An 18,259-nucleotide genomic window follows, 5' to 3' on the forward strand; every position below is an offset into this window, starting at 1 on the left:
GCCCCACTGGATCTGACTTGGAACATTTTATCTGTTTCAGCTCCTCTTTGGTGCAGCTGGGAAAACAGCCCAGTGAGGGGAGAGGGGAGGGGGGATTCTTGAGCCTTGCCAGATGTGGAAAAGGAGACTCCTGCAAGAGGTTGGGGGGGGGGGAGAGCAAGGGAGCCTCTTCCCAGTCAAACAACAGAGCTGCTGTGTTTGGAAGGCTGGGATCCTCCCCCCCCCCGCATCTCCTCTCATGGTGCCTCTGCCCCAGTAGGGAGGGAGGCAGGCAGGCAGGCAAGCACACTCTTGCACACAGACATGCACGCACTCACACCCTCGCTCTCTCTCTCTCGCGCACACACATATACTGAGTTTTCCACTCCTAACACATGGGCTGGGGGAGCTAAGGAATCTGAGCCTGGCTGTGGGGAGGAGGAGTCTGTTCCCAATGCTGCCCCCAGACTGAGATCATTGATCCCAGCTCCCCTCCTCTGCCCAGGAGGAGCCCCCAGCCTCATCCTTTGGTGGGGAAGACAGGCCAGAGCATGACCATGCTGTAGGGGCCTGTGGGGGAAAGGAGGGAGGGGAAGGAAGGCGCTCTGAAGTGAGCATCTCTGTGGACGGGGAGACGCCTGTCATGTTCGCCGAGCTGCTCTTCCAGGCTGCCTGTGTGACTGTGTGCCTTCAAGGGGCCCAGGGGAGAGTCTACACAGGAAGGAAGAAGCTTGCCAACTTCGCCGCCGTGGAGAGGTACCTCCCTCCCCATATCCATCCCCATCCAGAGACAGCCAAGACCCCCCACCTACTCTCCCCTACCTAGTCCACCTAGAATTGGGCTGGAGAACTCCTGAGCTGGGCCAAAGACTGGGCAGTCACAGTGCTTCCTCCCAGCTATACCCATAGCATAGAGGAGGGCAGCTCCAGCCAGATGGTGGCTTGCAGGGCTTTCTTGGCATCCGTGGTGGAGGTGTATGGAGGCAGCCGTGTCTGCCTGGAGAAGTACTTTGTCTCACTGGGGATGGCCATCACTTCTTCCTACCCACTGCATCCCTTTCTGTTCCTAAGGCTGAAGTGCTCTTGATCTGCCCTCTTCATACTGACTTCTCTCTCCTTCTGTAAAAGGTGTGTGTGAACTGCCTGGTTATAGGCTGCGATCCGAAGCAAGATAAGACAGGCTTATTTTCAAGGGAGGGCCAATTTGCACAGTGTAGGCTGAAATGTAGAATGAGCAAATGAGGGGCTGAATTAAATTTGGGCACAAAGCTGTGTGTTTAGTTCACTTAGTAGTCAAACCCTGATTTTACCCCAGTGCTGTTATGTACCCCATGGTCATTGAGCACTTCTCAGAAGCTGCAGGTTTGCACTTACGGAAAGCTTATGATGATGTGCAAAACGGCAGCTTCTATTTGTGGCAAATGCTGTAGACTGGAGATTCTCAACCTTGGGTCTCCAGATGTTATTGCACTTCAACTCCCATAATCCCCAACCAAAGGCCACTGGGGCAGGGGATTATGGGAGTTGAAGTCCAATAACATCTGGAGACCCAACGTTGAGAACCTCTGCTTTAGACAACCTGTTCTAATGAACACCCTTATTTCAATCAAGACAAAGGGGGGGGGGGAGGTACACCCAACCATGAGTTGGGTAGATTAAAGTAAAGGTAAAGTGTGCTGTTGAGTCGATGTCAACTCCTGGCGACCATAGAGCCCTGTGGTTTTCTTGGGTAGAATACCGGATGGGTTTACCATTGCCATCTCCCTCACAGTATGAGAAGATGCCTTTCAGCATCTTTCTATATCACTGCTGCCTGATACCAGCGGGGATTTGAACCGGCAGCCTCTGGCTTGCTAGTCAAGTCATTTCCTCACCGCACCATTAGGTGGCTGGGTGGATTAGCCCAGAACAATATTTCACATTGCCTTTTCTGTCTGCCTTTCTGTGTGTCCTGGCAGAGCTATCTCTCTGGGCTTTCTCCCACCCCGACCCCGCTGTAGGTCTACCACACCAATCCTGTTTGCCAATATCAGCATTTTTTGGATCTGTGTTGCTTTCTTGAGCACACCTGAAGACTTCTTATTCCATTCTCCATCACAGTTGCAGAATAAGCCGACATCAACCAGCAAGCCCACAACAGTGCTTCTCTCTCCACTAAACCACATGGCTCTGGGGAATATTGTGCAAAGCATTCTCCTCCTGGACTGTTCAGTGGCGGTGTGGGGAGGGGAACTATAAATGACTGGTTCTAGTGCCTCCCTGTACTGCAGAGCGGCAACTTAAAAAGAAAGAAAGAAAAGCAGCTGTGGGGGTTCTCAATCGGGATCAGGCCCATGGCATGTGGGGAGGGGGACAACCCTTTCCCCTCCACTATTTTCCAATAAAAACACATACCCCTCCCTCCAAACCTGCTATTTGTCCCTAAAGTTATTTGAAGCAATACAGCAGCCTGTGAGAGGGTGGGTTTTTTGGCAGGAAACATTGTGCAGGGAGGACGGATGACACCTCTGCTTCCCACACATTGTGCTTCTAATCTGGATCCCTACTTCTTCCATGGCTGCTTTTTGTTATAGAACAGAAGCTTCAATTCCTAAGCACACCTCTTAATTCATTTAATGTAACATGTAATTGGGTCCTCCGTTCGTTTTTTTGCTCCAATTTTCTACCACTATTTCTTGTTCGGGACTAAAAGCGACCACTATCTGCCTGGACAGCCTGAATTGTTCCATCCATGGGATTAAGTTGTTGAACGATATTTGCAGTTTATATTAGACAATTCAGACAACCTTATTTTGTTTAATTAAATTTTTATTAATTTTAACAATATCTTAACATTCACAACATATTGAACAAATATGGACTTCCTGCTCACACCTCCTCGTGAATCACCAACTATAAAATTAACCCTTGCTATAATAATTCAAAACTTAGATCTAAACCTTACAAACACGATTTTGATCTACCCAACCTGCTAATATTACTAGATTTCAAACCCTGTTGTAAAATCAATATTAGGAAAATAGTTCTTTAAATATAATAAGAACGGTTTCCAATCTTCTTTAAAGCATTCTAAATTTTGGTCTCTTATCAGTACTGTAAGTTTTGCCATCTCCGCATATTCCAAAATTTGTATCAACCAATCTTTTGAAGGCAGTTCATTACTCTTCCATTTCTGTGCATATATTATTCTAGCCGCCATGGTAGCGTACATAAAGAATGTTAAATTAGTTGTAGAAAACACTCCTTGCGTTATTCCCAGCAGGAAGGATTCTGGCTTCTTAGGAAATGTCATTTTAAATATTTTCTTTAACTCATTATATATCATGCCCCAAAAGGCCTTAGCCTTCCTACAAGTCCACCACATATGAAAAAAGCTTCCTTCAGAGTATCCACATTTCCAACATTTGTTTGAAACATTTTTATACATTAATGCCAGTTTTTTTGGTGTCAAATGCCAGCTATACATCATTTTATAATAATTTTCTTTTAGAACATAACATGCAGTGAACTTTAAATCAGTTTTCCATAATTTTTCCCAGGCTGCCATTTCTATATTGCACCCCACATCTTGAGCCCATTTTACCATAGTCGTTTTAACCACTTCGTCTCTTTTCTCCTCCAAAAGCAAGAGCTTATACATTTTAGAAACTAATTTTTCATCATTTTCACACAGCTCCTTCTCAAATCTCAACATCTGATCCTCAAATCCAGCTTTAAGATCCTTCTTATAAACTTCATTTAGCTGATAGTACTGAAACCAATCACTAACCAAATTTTGTACTTCAGTTAAACTTTTTAACTTACAGTCCTTTTCTTGAAAATATAACAGATCTCTATAAGTACCGCATTGCGATTGCATATTTACCTCTTTACGTGCTAAAGCTTCAATCGGAGATACCCATAATGGAGTTTTAGGTTCCAACCATTTTTAATATTTTACCCAGCAATTCAGACAACCTTAAGCATAATGCGAATCCCAGCTCACTATGTGCAGAATAGTGGAATGAAATTATTATTGTTTTATTATTATTTTATTCATACCGCTTTTCAACCAAAAAAACCCCCAAGTTCTCAAAGCATTTTCCATAGAAAAAATAAGATGGTTCCCTGTCCCAAAAAGGTTCGTAGTCTACAAAGAAACATAAAGTAGACACACCAGCAACAACCACTGGTGAGATGTTGTGCTGGGGAGAGATCTGGACAGTTGCTCTCCCCCTGCTAAATATAAGAGAATCACCACTTTGAAAGGTTCCTCTTTCAAATCACTCTTAAGACAGAGCAAAAACGGAGTAGTTCTCACTTGTTGGAAATGCCCATCCTGTCTCTTTTTTACTCCTAGACGCCGTGTGGGACCACATGTTTGCCTTTCTGGTTTTGGAAGCGGATGCTGCCCTGGGTGGATACCTTCTCCAGGCAGTGGACAGTGTACTCTGCGTAAGTATCCAGAGCACTAGTCTGGAAGACACCAGCTTCCTCAACTTTTGTATAATACATAAGGAACAAAAAAGATGATAGACGTGTTGTATGAATGCAGCTAGCATGGTTTTCTAATGTAAATAATAGCATGTGCAAGGGGGCAGGTCCAGACTTAGAGTGCAGTGGGGGGAAATGGCCTTTAATCCTTTGCTTTCATGACAATCCCAATCCATATTGGGCTCTCCTGAATCTGCTATTTGTCCTAAGAGAAAAGCTCCTATTGGTGCCAACAGAAGCTTTTCTCTTGGGCAAAGAGAAGCTGGGTGAGGCAAAGGGTTAAAGGAAATGCCCCCCCCCCCGATCCTGATCTGGACTGGAGGCCCAGTGCTATTTATATTTAAAAGGGCAAGCATGCAGACCTCAGTCATGCAACAGGCATATTATCTAGTCTGGCCCTAAGCCATAATACTGGACTGATCTTGTTCAAGGGCACTTGACTTGAGGGTTCCTCTTGCGTAAGAACACACTAGAGATTCCAGAGTGGAGGAGATGTATAACAGCAACAGCACTTGAAGCAGAGAGTGGTGAGGGCAGCTTCAGCTCCATTGCTAGGAAGCATGGGATCATTCTGTTCGACCACATTCTATGTCATCTTGTAATTCTGCTGTGGCAACTCAGTACCCAGTATTAAGTGCATAGTGTTATACTGGTTCAATAGTCATGCTATTTTCCCAGAGGACACTGGGAGCTGTAGTTTTGTGAGAAAGGAATGAGGTATCGCTAATGGAATTTTCCGTTCCCAAGATTCTTTGGGCAGGGGAGTGATGCCAGTTAAAGTGGTATAAAACCAATGTAGGTTTGTAGTATAGAAATGGCATTGACAGCTGGCACAAAACTGAGAAGCCTCCATGGAATGAAAAAGAGGACCGTCCTCTATGGAAGAGAACAAATTACTCATCCTACCCTTCTATGACTGACATATAGTGGGATTCAGCATTAATGTCGGGGTCTCTCCTGTCAGCAGTGGGCATTTCCAAGAACCACTGACAAGGTTTTTATAGTACCAAATCACTCTCTCTTCCTCTGCTAATGTGGAGGAGTGGGGCTCTCATTAATTCACCCAACGCACTTCTAGCAATCCTTCATACTTCCTCTCATTCCCTAGGAGAAATGTTGTCATTCTCCTCTGACAACTGAGGATCTCTTAACTAGGCTCTTATATCCTTGGAATGGGAGCGGTTCTCTTCTGCAGGGGCAGGCGAGATCATAACTTTTTCTTGTCCTGACTGATGCTTTCTCTGCCTCCCCGGCAGCACTTTGTTCCTTTGGGTGTGGCAGTGGTTTGTGCATCGCTCCCAACGTCTGTTCCTGCAGGGGTGGAGGACAAGGCATTACTTGTCAAGGTAAAGAGAACTTCGTGGAATGCTGCTGTTAATAGTTATAGTATTTTGAATTTTCTTCTGAGTGGTAAAGGGCAGAACTACAAAAATAAATAAATTATTTTGCCTCTGAATAGCTGGAACACCTGGCTGGCTGGCGGGCTTCTTGCTTGGGGAGGAGAGCTGGTCTCATGGTAGAGAACCTGTATTGTCCCCTTTGCTAGGCAGGGCCCTCCCTGGTTCACATTGGATGGGTGACTACATGTGAGAGATTCCCCATAGGAGATGGGGCCATAGCTCAATGGAAGAGCAGCTGCATGCTTGCATGCAGAAGGTCCCAGGTTCACTCCCTGGCACCTCAAGGTAGGACTGGGAGAGCCTCCGGCCTGAAACCTTGGAGAGCAGCTGCCAGTCAGTGTAGACAATACTGAATTAGATGGGCCAGTGACCTGACTCTGTATAAGACAGCTTCCTATGTTCCTTTGAGTTTCTTGTGCATGGAACGACTGAACAATGGCCACCATCCCTCTGGAGATCTGCTCTCTGCTGGGCAAGAGCGTCCTCAGTTCTGCCCTAAGGAACAGCTCCAGCAGCAGTAGCTCTGCTTCTCCTCCCAAGGACCTTTAAGTGCCTTGGTACTACTCTAAGCATATTGATGACAGCAACAAAAGCCAAATGGTTTAGAGATTTCACAGTGATGTTTAAATTAACATCTTTCAAATAAGCTTAACAGGGAGGGAAGGAAGTGAAAAGCTTTAAGTAGGAGTTATCTGAAGAGAAAGCATGGGTACCATGGTGAGAACTAAATATTTTAAAAACCTATCTTAAGGTTCTGGATGTGTTTCAATTTACATAACTCTGGTTTGCCTGCCTCCGCACCCTCTCCTGCCTAATGGCAAGCTACTATCTTGCTTTTTCACCCCCTTTTCAGTGAAGAAGCAAAAGGTAAGGCTCCTCTCACATCTTTATTGCCTTTAAAAATTTGAAATGTGCCCCCAGTGACTAAGTATCATTTATTTGGATCCAGCACAAAGTTGTTCTCCATCCCCTGCCTATTTGGGGTGAGGGGGGTGGGGAATTGTCCTTTAGTTCCTTTTTGTTGAAGCTGCTTGCACGTCTAGCTGCCTGATCTGTATGTATAGCCAGGCATTAATAATACAGGAGGAGTGACATGTGCCTCGAGACACTGCTCCCTGGCCCTCAGATCTAGTGTCATTTCTTCTCTGGAAACATGAGGCCTTACTTCATTTACTCACTTGTTCTGGGGCCTCTAAGTCCTATCAGCAACACTGGTTCCCCCTGTGCCTGGGATCTCAAGATCTTTGATGACGATTACAACGATGATGATGTTTATCCCCCCATCCTGTGGCCAGCTGGTTTCTACATCCTGCAGGCCCCTTTTGCCCATGCACAGGAAACACTGAAAACCAGAATCTTGCTGGGACTTTATCTATCTATCTATCTATCTATCTATCTATCTATCTATCTATCTATCTATCTATCTATCTATCTATCTATCTATAGGAAAGGCAACATTCTAGAGGAGGACCTGGGTTAGCAGTTCACTGTTCAGGATTTTCTGTTCTAACACTACTCCTGATTGGCCCCATCATATCTCATAAGATCTGATCCAGATCCCATACAGATTCAGGAAAACCCTCAAGCATGATCTACAATTTAGCATTAAAATTTCATGGTAATGGGCGTACAGCCTGGGCTGCCCTCCCCATTAAAGTGTATCTGTTCTCCCACCTAACCTTGGTGCTCAGGCCCTGTTTGCACCTCTCATTTTTTTCCAGACTCCTCTGGTGCCTGTGGAGAGTATGGCTGTGACCTTGTCTGTAATCATGGTGGCTGCCAGGAGGTGGCACGGGTGTGCCCATTGGGATTCTCCATGACTGAGACAACCAATGGTGTACGTTGTGCAGGTAAGCCAGAAAAGGGATGTTGTCTTTATAATGACCCTGCAGAACCAGTAGACATGTTCCAGACATATAATCACAAGTCTGGGCTCTAAACCACAGGCGTTCTCTCTCTGCTGTTTGGAGACAGTGCCACTTCTGGAATTCTGTGTTGGTTGTTCCTGATAAACTTAAGACTGGAGCATACAACATAGCTGCCACAGAGAAGTTCTTTTTAAATTGCCTGCAGGAATAGTTGGCACTCCATAGCAAACCTTTTAGGATAGGTTGTGCCGTTGAGTCGGTGTCGACTCCTGGTGACCACAGAACTTTGTAGTTTTTCTTGGTAGAATACAGGAGGGGTTTACCATTGTCTCCTCCTGCTCCGTATGAGATGATGCCTTTCAGTATCTTCCCATATCGCTTCTGCCCGATATAGGAGTCTCCCATATTCTGAGATACACACCAGCGGGGATTCGAACTAACAGCCTCCTGCTCTCTAGGCAGGTTGCTTCCCCGCTGTTAAGTTTATGGGGCATCTTTCTCAATGCCACTGCAAACCTAAATGAGCCAAGGGAGTGGGGGTAGAATCTGCTCTGGTGCGAAGAACATTGCCTGAAGCAGTTGATGAGATAGTGATTGAAAAGTAGTTGGTTTGATATCTGCCAGTGTAGTAAACAGAAGTGTGGGGGGGACCCCTCTTATTTTATTTTAAGTCTATCTATCTATTTATTTATTTAGCACATTTCTACATCACCCTATATACAAATCACTGCACGGTTTACAATCTAAAACATAACAGCAATTAAAACATTAACACCATTAAAACAATTTAAAATATAGATTAAAAACTCAAAAATGTAAAATTTTACAACTATAAATTAAAAGCCTGATTAAACTGGTATGTTTTCAGATGTTTCTTCAAAACATCCAGAAAAGGGGAGGCCCTAATTTTGTTAAGAAGTGCATTCCAAAGTCCCGGGGCAACCCTAGAAAAGGTCCAGTTTTGAGTTGCCACCAACTGAGCCAGTGGCAACTGCTACCACACCTCCACTGATGATCTTAATACGTGGTGGATTTCATGAAGAAGGCAGCGTTCTCTTAAATATCTTGGAACCAAGCCACAACCAGCAATATCTTACAGATATTGCTGGTTGTGGGCTTTATAGTTCCACCCCATCCTCTTCCAATTCTTTCTCATGCCTCTCTGTGTCTGTTTAGTCCATCCCTTCCCACCTTTACATGCATCTTTCCCCCAGATATTGATGAGTGCGAAAGTGCCTCCTGTGAAGGGCTATGTGTGAATACAGAAGGTGGCTTTGTGTGTGAATGTGGCCCCGGGATGCAACTCTCTGCTGACCGACACAGCTGTCAAGGTGAGTCTGTTTGTGACTATAGCACGGGACTGGAGGTTGTGGGGGAAATGCTAGGGATATGGAAGAAGTTTTCTAAAGCAGGATTTTTTTTACATGCAGCAGATTATTTTGACAGTACTGTTTTCTATTTTGTTCTCAGATACTGATGAGTGTCTGGCAACACCCTGTCAGCAACACTGCAAGAACAGTATTGGCAGCTATCGATGTTCTTGCTATCCTGGCTTCTACCTGCATGGCAACCGGCACACCTGTGTGGGTATGTGTCCCTTCTTTTTTGGGGAAACTATAAAAGTTTCCCAGCTTGCCAGAGGCAATCTCCTAGCCTGGGGCCATCAGAAGATAATCTTCTCCTTCTGCCTCCAGGCTAAATTACATTTTATTTACAAAATGTTGTCCATATAGCTATTGCTCGTCCTCAGAAACTAGTTGGTTATGGACAAAAAGTGAATAAAGTTACTTAGGTGAGATCAAAGTTTCATGATTTAAAATCAGAACAGAACCCAGGAGGCTGCAAGATTCTTTGCCTGAAACACATTCTGTGCCTTGTTCCCCACCCCCTTGCCTGGTGGTGAATTTCAAAAGAAGGAGAGGAAAGGAGAGAAGTGGAAGAGAAGAGAGTGTTAGAGAGTTAGGCTAGTGTGTCGCCTTTCTTTTCCTTTTCTTTCCACCAGAGTAGGCAAGCAGCATGGCTGAGTGATAGGGAGGTGCACAAACCAGTTCGGTGTTCTATTCTAGAATGCCAAACCGGTTCAGAAACCCTGCATTCAAACTGGAAATGGCAGGTGCTCGTGCCGCTTCTGGTTTTACACTGATTGGGGTGGCAAGAGGGTATATAGCTGCCCCACGCCAGCGGTTTTTGAAGCAGCGCTGGAGGGGGAAGTGTGGCAGGGAAGTTAAGGCACCCTCCCTGCACCTTAAGGCGACCCCCCCAACTCCCGGGTGTGCACAGAACCCCTACTGAACGAGTGGGCAAGTGGGTGGCAGGATGCGTTAGAATTTGGCCAAACTCGCCACCATATGCAGTTTTCCCCCAGAGTGCTGCATGGGTAGGCTAGTCCTCACTACAAGTTTGACAATACTGATTAGCCTCAAGAAGGGCTGATGCTTTTTTCTGGCAAAACTCCTGCCCTTCTACCAGTGGCATGACAGATCTTTTCTGCTTGCCACACAGCTGCTCAAGGCACAGGAGTTCTGTCTGAATTAAAGGTGACTTCTTCACATCAAGCACCACTGTGGGGCGAGTCACACGATCGTCCTGGGTGAACTGGGAGGGCCTGGGGGAAAGGCTGAACTTAACCTACCTTCCCCGCAGATGACTGAATGTTCCTCCATCAGCACCCCTCTTGCGCACCCACACGGACAACCCTGCTCCATGCTGCTCCATGAAGCACAGAGCAGGGCAGGGGGATCTGGGGCCGGAACTTGTTGTTCTGGCCTCCAGACATTCCGCAATGCAAGGCGTGGCACGCATGTTGCACTGGAGATCCCCCCCATCAGACAGGCTCTCTATGCTCCCGAGGAATCACATGATACCCGGTAGCCAGGAGAAGGGTGTGAGAACACCCTTAACCTCAGCTAAAAGCTGGGTTTGTTAAGGGGGTTAGGCGGGTGGGGAGCAGAGGGATCCATGAGGATCATGCCGCTTCTCATGACCAGCCTAACCCTGCTTGGGGTAGACCAGGCAGGGTTAGGCTGGTTGTGAGAACGGCCTCACTGTGAGACTTGGTGCTATAGCAAGCCTGAGAAACTACTGACTCTGGAACAGAAAGGGATTGTTCTGTACACATTATGGAAGGCCTTCCAGACTGGGAATGGGGCTGTAGCTCAGTGGTAGAGCATCTGCTCTACAAGGTTCAATCCCTGGTATCTCAAAGTCCCAGGTTCAATCCCTGGTATCTCCAGATAGGGCTAGGAAAGATTAGGGATGTGCATGGAACTGCGGCCGGGCGGTTCAGAGGCCTCGAGGTTGGCACTTCAAGGGCGAGGGGAGGGTGCATGGCAGATGGGTGTGCACACGCGTGCAATGGGTGCATGCAGATGGTATTTCTGGCCAGTATGCCCGGTACTTCCGGCCAATGATGGCAATGGGGTAGCGGGGGGGGGTACGCTGCCACCCCGAAGGTTTTTAGAAAAATATGGTGCTGGTGGGGGAAAAGCAGCGGGAGGGGTAAGTGCACCCTTCCCCTGCCCTTAAAGTGCCAACCCCAGGGCCTTTGAACGTCAAACTGGCCCCGGCATTTGAACCGGTACAGAGGCCTCCAAAATGGCCTCTGAACCAGTTCGTGCACATCCCTAGGAAAGACTCCTGCCTGAAACCTTGGAGAGCCACCTTGGAGGCAGTGTACTGAGCTAGGTGGACCAATGGTCTGACTCGGTACAAGGCAACTGCCTATATTCCTGTGGTTGTGGCAGGTGGTAAAATGTGCTCTGCAACACTGATTATTGGGAAGGTATGCCTGTAGCAAGAAACCGTATTGGTTTTCAAGAAAATGGCATTGCAGTCATATGCCTATAGACAGGGGTGCTGGGTTGCAATCTGGAGATTCTCCCTGCACCTTTAAAGTGAATGAGGCAGCTGAATCAGGAGGTGATTCTGCAGCTTCCCCCAGGACTTTCATGCTTCTCTCTGCTTCCCCTTCCTTCAGCACAGTGTTCCTGGAGCTCTGCTTGCCCCTACAGATGGTGGAAGGGCAAATGAAAGGGTTGGGGTGAAAACAGGCAAGAGAAGCCATAGCTGTTTCATTTCCTGATTCAGTGACTACTTTAATGGCACAGGAGAAATCTCTGGGTGGCAACCTGACAGCCTTATGCAGAATTTCTAAACATTTGGCCTGCAGTTTGAATACATGCTGAAGTATTCACTGTATCAGAATGCATATGGATCTTTATTATAAAGTGATTGTAAATAGTTGGCTTCCTTGGAAAATATTAAGAAATGGCAACTATCCAGAAATTTCAGTGGAATTGTTCCCAATTCCCAGTTCTACCAGGTAAGGACCAGGAGTAGTAAAAAGTACACAATTATCCACTACCCATCTTGTGGCATAGCTAGAGAATACACATAGCATTAAAGGGGTCTCAAGGCTGGGCTCCTAACCCAGTTTTGATCGTTTGGGAAATACACTCGGCCCCCTCATTTTGCAAACTCCTTTCTGACCTTGTATGGCTAAGCAATAGGAATACCTGTATAGCCACAAGCTTGAGCCAACCCAGCCCTGATGTAAGTCCCTAGCACCCTGTGCATCTGGTGCAGATGTGAATGAATGTCGCCGACCTGGTGAGAAGCGGACCTGCCAGCACTCCTGCCACAACACACTTGGGAGTTTTATGTGCAGCTGCCGCCCCGGCTACCGGCTCAGTTTGGACAGAGTGTCCTGTGATGGTAAGGTTGGCTTCCCTATATCAGATGCATGTGTGGAATCTTCTCGTAGTAGAGTTCAGTCATTCAGCAGAGGCGAAAAGGAAGAGGCAGGCGAGAGAAGAGACTGGCGGATGGGGCAGGGCTGTAGGGTGCATAGCCCCACTTAGAGTACTGCTTTGCCCCACCTAGGATTTTTTGGGTGGTGGTGGTGGAAATAGCTTTTTAGTTTATGACATTAGAGACTCCTTTTTTTTTTAAAGGCTTGTTTTAAGAGTAGGCTCAATTGTCATATTAAAAAAAAAACACTTTACGACAGCTTGTGCTCTCCCACAAAAGTGCAGCAGTATGGTAGAGGCCTGTTGCCATCCTTAAAGGTAAAGGATGAAAATACACACACAGTTAATGTTGGTCAAGGATGAAAACCCACACATACATGTGCCCTGCAAAAAAGTACGCCTCTCCACATAAGCATACATACACAGAATGCCAGATAGCCTTCCCTCCCACAAACAAAAACCTCATTGTAGACAGACATGATGGCAGCAGCTCCTGCCCTTCCTCTCCAGGGCTGAAAAATGGTCCTGGTTCCTTTCTACCCTCTTAACTAAAGAAAGGAGAGCGAGAACAGAACCAGAACCCAGGAGAAGAACAGGAACACTGTGCACACTCCAATTAGCTGGGCACCCAAGCTTTATTCATTGCAGGGCTTCAAGCACCCTAGAGCCATTTCCTCCTGATGTAGTCTTAGCTTAATAGTGGAGGACATGCTTTGTATGCAGGAAGTCCCAGGTGAAATCTCAGATTACTCTATTAATCTAATATATCTCAGGTTAATATAAACAATGTAACAAGTTTATATTGGTTCTGAGGAAAGAACTGATTTCCTGTTCATTTATTTGTGCCTGCCACACCTAGCATAGAAGGCTGACTATTAATTTCGTCTCAGGTTTAATCCCAGATTAAATCAGCCTCTCCTGATCGGGCTGGGAAATACCTCTACCTAAAATCCTGGCGAGCCATTGCTAGTGAGAATAGACAAAATTGAGATAGATGGATCAAGGGTCTGTTTCAGCAGATGCTGCTGGGTGGGAAAATATACCCAGCATCCAATTAAAAAAATGGGTTCTGACTGCTGAGTGAATCATTTACCTGACAATTAAAAGGGTTTCCTTGTTGTTGGAAAGGAAAATCTAATGGGAAGTCAGGAACAAAACTTTTTTAAAAAGCTGAGAGATATGATTCCTCCTGAAATTATTAGGAGTTGTAGTCTGGACAAGTTTTTTTGTTGGGAAAAATCTAGAATCTTAAAGTCACAGACTATTAAATCTCATTGACTTCAGTGAGAAAGTTATCTATGTTTTCACCACCACTCTCCCTATATGCTTAACTCTGGCTGCATTGTATTCTGCATTGTAATCTTTCTTGACCTGATCCCACCCCCCTTTGGTATTGGAGTGTCTTGTGACATAAGATTAGAACAATACACTTTTGAGATAACAAGCTACAGCTATTTTTCACTTTCTAGTCACAGCATAAATTATGTTTTTTGTTTTTCACATGTTGGTGTCGCTTTGAACATTGTATATGTAACATCTTTATCTCTTATGAAACAAAAAACACACCAGTGATTTAATTCCAGGTGCTCATAATGAATTTTCTGTTACATTCAAAGTTTTACATAATGCAAAAGTTTTTATTTGTGCCTGCCTCACCTAGCAAAGAAAGCTGACTATAGCCCTTGCTGGGAGCACAGGTGGAAGTTCATAAGTTATGACCTCTAAGGTCTAAAATCTTCATTCTTGAAGTATTTTTGTTTGTTTTTTGAAAACTCAGTTCCATTTTCTGTGATCAAGCAATATGAGAAAGGGCACTTTCTTACTGGTGTGGAAGACTTGATAGACTAGAATCCGGTTTAGAAAAGAGTAAGGAGTCATATGGACAGTGGCTCCTTCGGTTCTCGTTGTAGAAATTGTGTGAAATTCCTTCACAACAGTGGCTATGAGGGTTCTAGGTGAGCTTGAATGCCTTATATTTTGAGCATGTACCTTCTGGGGACTTCTGAATGCATTTGTCCTTTTCTTCAATGGCCCTTTTCTCTCCCCCCCCCCCCACTGCTCCAGGTTTTTCAAAGACCAGTCTGGTTCCATCTCCCATCCTGCAATCTCTCCAGCACCCACCAACTCTACTACGCCTTTCTCCAGAATCTGGGGCACCTGTCCTCCCCCGCAGGGGTTCTCCTCCCTCCCAAGCTCCTGCTCCCCAGAGCATACTCAGAACTCCATCTCCTTCCCCGCTCTTTTCCACTCTCTCTGTGCTCCCATCTGCCGCCTCTCCCACCACAGTGTTGCCTCCAACAAGACCCTCCACTGGCACACCCTTCTTATTAAGAACCACCAGGCCCTCAGTGCTGGTGAGCTCACTGCCCCCATCACTGGTGCAAGAGACTATAGCACCTCTCCCTGCAAGTACCTCTGCTCCCTCAGCTTCCTCTGAAGTCCTGCCTTCCATGTGCTGGCATGGAGGGATTCTTCATGAAAATGGCAGCCACTGGACGGAGCCCTGGTGTCTGAAGTGTTCCTGTGAGGTATGTGGTATGTACTAGGTTCCAAACTCTCTCTTCACTCCCATCTACTGTGTCTGGGGAGGAGAGCTGGTTTTCTGGTAGCAAGGATGAATTGTCCCCTTTCCTAAGCAGGGTCTGCCTAGGTTTGCATTTGGATGGGAGACAACATGTGAACTCTGTAAGATATTCCCCTTAGGGGGATGTGGCCATAGCTCAATGGAAGAGTATCAGCATGTCTGCAGGCAGAAGGTCCAAGGTTCACTCCCTTGCATCTCCAGGTAGACCAGGAGAGACTCCTGCCTATAACATTGGGGAGCTGCTAGATGGACCAATGGTCTGACTAAGCATAAGGCAGCTTGTTATGTTCCTGTGTCTTTGCTGCTGTACTTTTCTGTTACAGGGTGGACAAGTGCTGTGTCAAGCAGTGGTATGCCAAGTTGCTTGCTCCCACCCAATTCCTCCAACAGAGGGGGAATGTTGTCCCAGCTGCACAGGTGAGAGATGCACCCATAAGATCAAGAATAATTTGTTGCTGAAGCCATGGTTGTAATCAGTAGGGATTTGCACAAAATGGGTTTTGTGTTTCGTGTCTGGCTTGAAACAAAATACAACATCCTTGAAATGTTTCATTGAAACAGTGGCCAAGCCAGCTGTTTTGACAAAACCAACTAAAAACTTTTTGAGTGTTTTGAGCGCCATTTTTGAGGGCTGTTTTTCCGGGGTGAGCTGGTCTACCGATTGGGGTCAGCGGGTAGACCAGTCCTCCAAGGTGGGCTGACGCGTTGTCTGGAGTGAAGGCCAATGGTCCCTCTGATTTTTTTCATCTCTGTGCATTATGAGTTTTTTTCTGGGTGGCTGTATCAAGGCACTGTGTGCGCACATGCATTCAGAGTGGGGCCTTCCTGATTCAACCTGAGCAAGATCTAAAATGAACTGAGTGGACAACCCAAAACTTGTGAGCATGTGCACGTGCGCGCATGCTTTAGAGGGAACAGTGGTGGAGGCCTGGTCTACCCACCATATGAGATGGGTAGACCAGCCTCTGCTCTGGACTTAGCGTGTTGGCCCGCCTTGGAGGACTGGTCCACCCACCAACCCCAATCGGGGGATCAGCTCTCCCCGGAAAAACAGCCCTTCAAAATGGCACTCAAAACACTCAAACCGTTTCAAGCCAAAGCAGGGTTGTTTTGTTTCGAGCTCAAAACGGGCCCTTTATTTGAAGGGCGTTTCGTTTTGTGCTTGGAACGTTTTGTACATCCCTAGTAATCAGGAAAGTGATTTCCACATTAAAAGAAAATAAACAACCTAGAAATAGTGCATATAGCTAAAGCAAGCAATCATCGTGTAAATGGCTTATATGATGTGCAGTCTCTGGTGACAGAAGGAGGGCTGTGGGTCTGGCTCCACTGAGCCAGGCACAGAGAGGGGAGCACTTTTCCTGCTTCCCCCCACCCCGTTTCCCCCCATTTCCATTCATATACATCCATTCCTGAGGACTGCTCAGGGACATCCCCTGTGCAGGGATGATGAAGGCTTCTTTTGGAACCTGCTGCTCTCTTTCCGACACCAGAGGGCTGTGCATCATGCAAGCCATTAATAACTACTGAACACATTAGAAAAGATGCGCTCCTTCATCTCTACAGGCCAGCTTTACTTGGTTTGTGGACATTTGCCTTGGCTAGTTCAGGTCTGAGGCTACATTCTGCTCACTTCAGCCTAGACTATTTCATCTCTTGATATTTCCCATCCTGAATGGCTCCTTAGATGCGATTGTGTCGCCATGTCTGGTTGCAGTATGTACACCTTCCCTGGTTTGAGCCTGAGGGCCTTTCTCTGTGTCAATAATATCACCTACACCGAACTCTTTTAAGAAGGCTGCGTACAGACTTTCCCAGCTTCAGTGAAATGGTGAGGTGGAGCCTGTCCCCCTGATAGGAGCCTGTCCCCATCCCCTTGGAGGAGAATCTTGACTTTCCTCTCTCCTGCAGGCTGTTTCTATTATGGGATTGTTAGAGCTGAAGGGGACGTATTCTCACTCTCTGATGAGAACTGCACAGTCTGTGTCTGCCTGGTAAGTCTCACAGAGTCTATACTAGGGGGATTGACTGCTTGCTTTGGGAAAAGGTCAGATCACTTCATTTGCTTGCCCTTCTGCACCAGAGGTAGAATTTCATGTAATGGCCACTGCATTTGCTCTGAGCAAGCCTGACAAGACTGGCTCATTCAAGTCGACTTTTCTATTTATTATTTATTTATTTATTTAAAAAAACATAATCCAAAGAACTTTGTCTGAGGATGATGGAGGGAATTTGAGTTATTTACTCCAGGGCAGGAATAGTTACCTGTGGGCAGCATCCAACCTACAACTGATTGTATCTGGCGTCTGACTGCACCCAAAGACAGTGATTCTTCAGCATGCATACACATTTCCAGGCTCAGAGGAGAGAGAGGACAATACAACAGTGAATGAGAAAACCAGAGCAGCTTCCAGCAGTCTAGCATTTCCTTTTTGCTCTCATGCCATCAACTCCTCTCCTCTGAACCTGGTAGCTTTAGGAATGCTCAGGGGCACTCTTCTCCAAGCCTGGCAATGATCATAGTCAAGGATAGTCAAGCCCCCAAACTGTTTGCCAGGGGCATAGTGTGCCATCACCTCCCTCTTGCTCTTAGAAACCACTAGGACAGGGTCTTTCACTATTTTTCAAGTGGGGACCACTTTGGGAAAAAATTTTCAACACGAGAGCCATTTCCCGCTGTGCTGACCTCCACACAGTACTGTGTTTTTCTCAGTGCTGGGAGGGACCTTTAAGAGAGATGGAGCCTTTCCTTAACAACAACAAAACAACAACAACAACAACAACAATTTATATACTGCTTTTCAACACAAGTTTCTAAAGTGGTTTACATAGAGAAATAATAAATAAGTAAGTAAGTAAGATGGCTCTCTGTCCCCAAAGGGCTCACGGAAATATACGATAGACACCAGCAACAGTCACTGGAGGTACTGTGCTGGGGGTGGACAGGGCCAGTTACTCTCCCCCTGCTAAATGAAGAGAATCACCACGTTTAAAAGGTGCCTCTTTGCCCAGTTAGCAGGGGTTAAGAGCTCTAGGAAGAAAACGCTGGAAAGGGCTACACTTCCCAGCGCCTTGTGCATGTCTTCCAAGATGGTGCAAGGGCTCAAGAGAACTTGGTTTCCCTCAAAGGAGTCCCTGGCACTGGGCAAAGTGCAACACTGCATGGTGAGAATGCTTGCTTCCACATGGTGCCAGGGGTATTTAACT

General features: G+C 46.3%; 1 protein-coding gene across 2 annotated transcripts in view; it reads left to right on the plus strand.

Moving 5' to 3' along the window:
* The first annotated feature begins 286 nt into the window (after positions 1-286).
* The window catches only part of VWCE (von Willebrand factor C and EGF domains), a 34,056-nt gene continuing 16,083 nt past the window's right edge, over positions 287-18,259 (plus strand). The window contains exons 1-10 of one of the 2 annotated variants that reach the window (XM_053283680.1): positions 287-735; positions 4,319-4,413; positions 5,709-5,798; positions 7,574-7,702; positions 8,935-9,051; positions 9,191-9,307; positions 12,305-12,433; positions 14,533-14,996; positions 15,376-15,469; positions 16,964-17,046. In XM_053283680.1, the coding sequence (XP_053139655.1) occupies positions 623-735; positions 4,319-4,413; positions 5,709-5,798; positions 7,574-7,702; positions 8,935-9,051; positions 9,191-9,307; positions 12,305-12,433; positions 14,533-14,996; positions 15,376-15,469; positions 16,964-17,046 (1,431 nt within the window). In that variant the 5' untranslated portion in view covers positions 287-622. The remainder of the gene's footprint in view (positions 736-4,318; positions 4,414-5,708; positions 5,799-7,573; positions 7,703-8,934; positions 9,052-9,190; positions 9,308-12,304; positions 12,434-14,532; positions 14,997-15,375; positions 15,470-16,963; positions 17,047-18,259) is intronic. The other variant, XM_053283681.1, reaches the window with a different exon arrangement.

Source organism: Hemicordylus capensis, chromosome 1, assembly GCF_027244095.1.
Source record: "Hemicordylus capensis ecotype Gifberg chromosome 1, rHemCap1.1.pri, whole genome shotgun sequence".
Classification (NCBI taxonomy): domain Eukaryota; kingdom Metazoa; phylum Chordata; class Lepidosauria; order Squamata; family Cordylidae; genus Hemicordylus; species Hemicordylus capensis.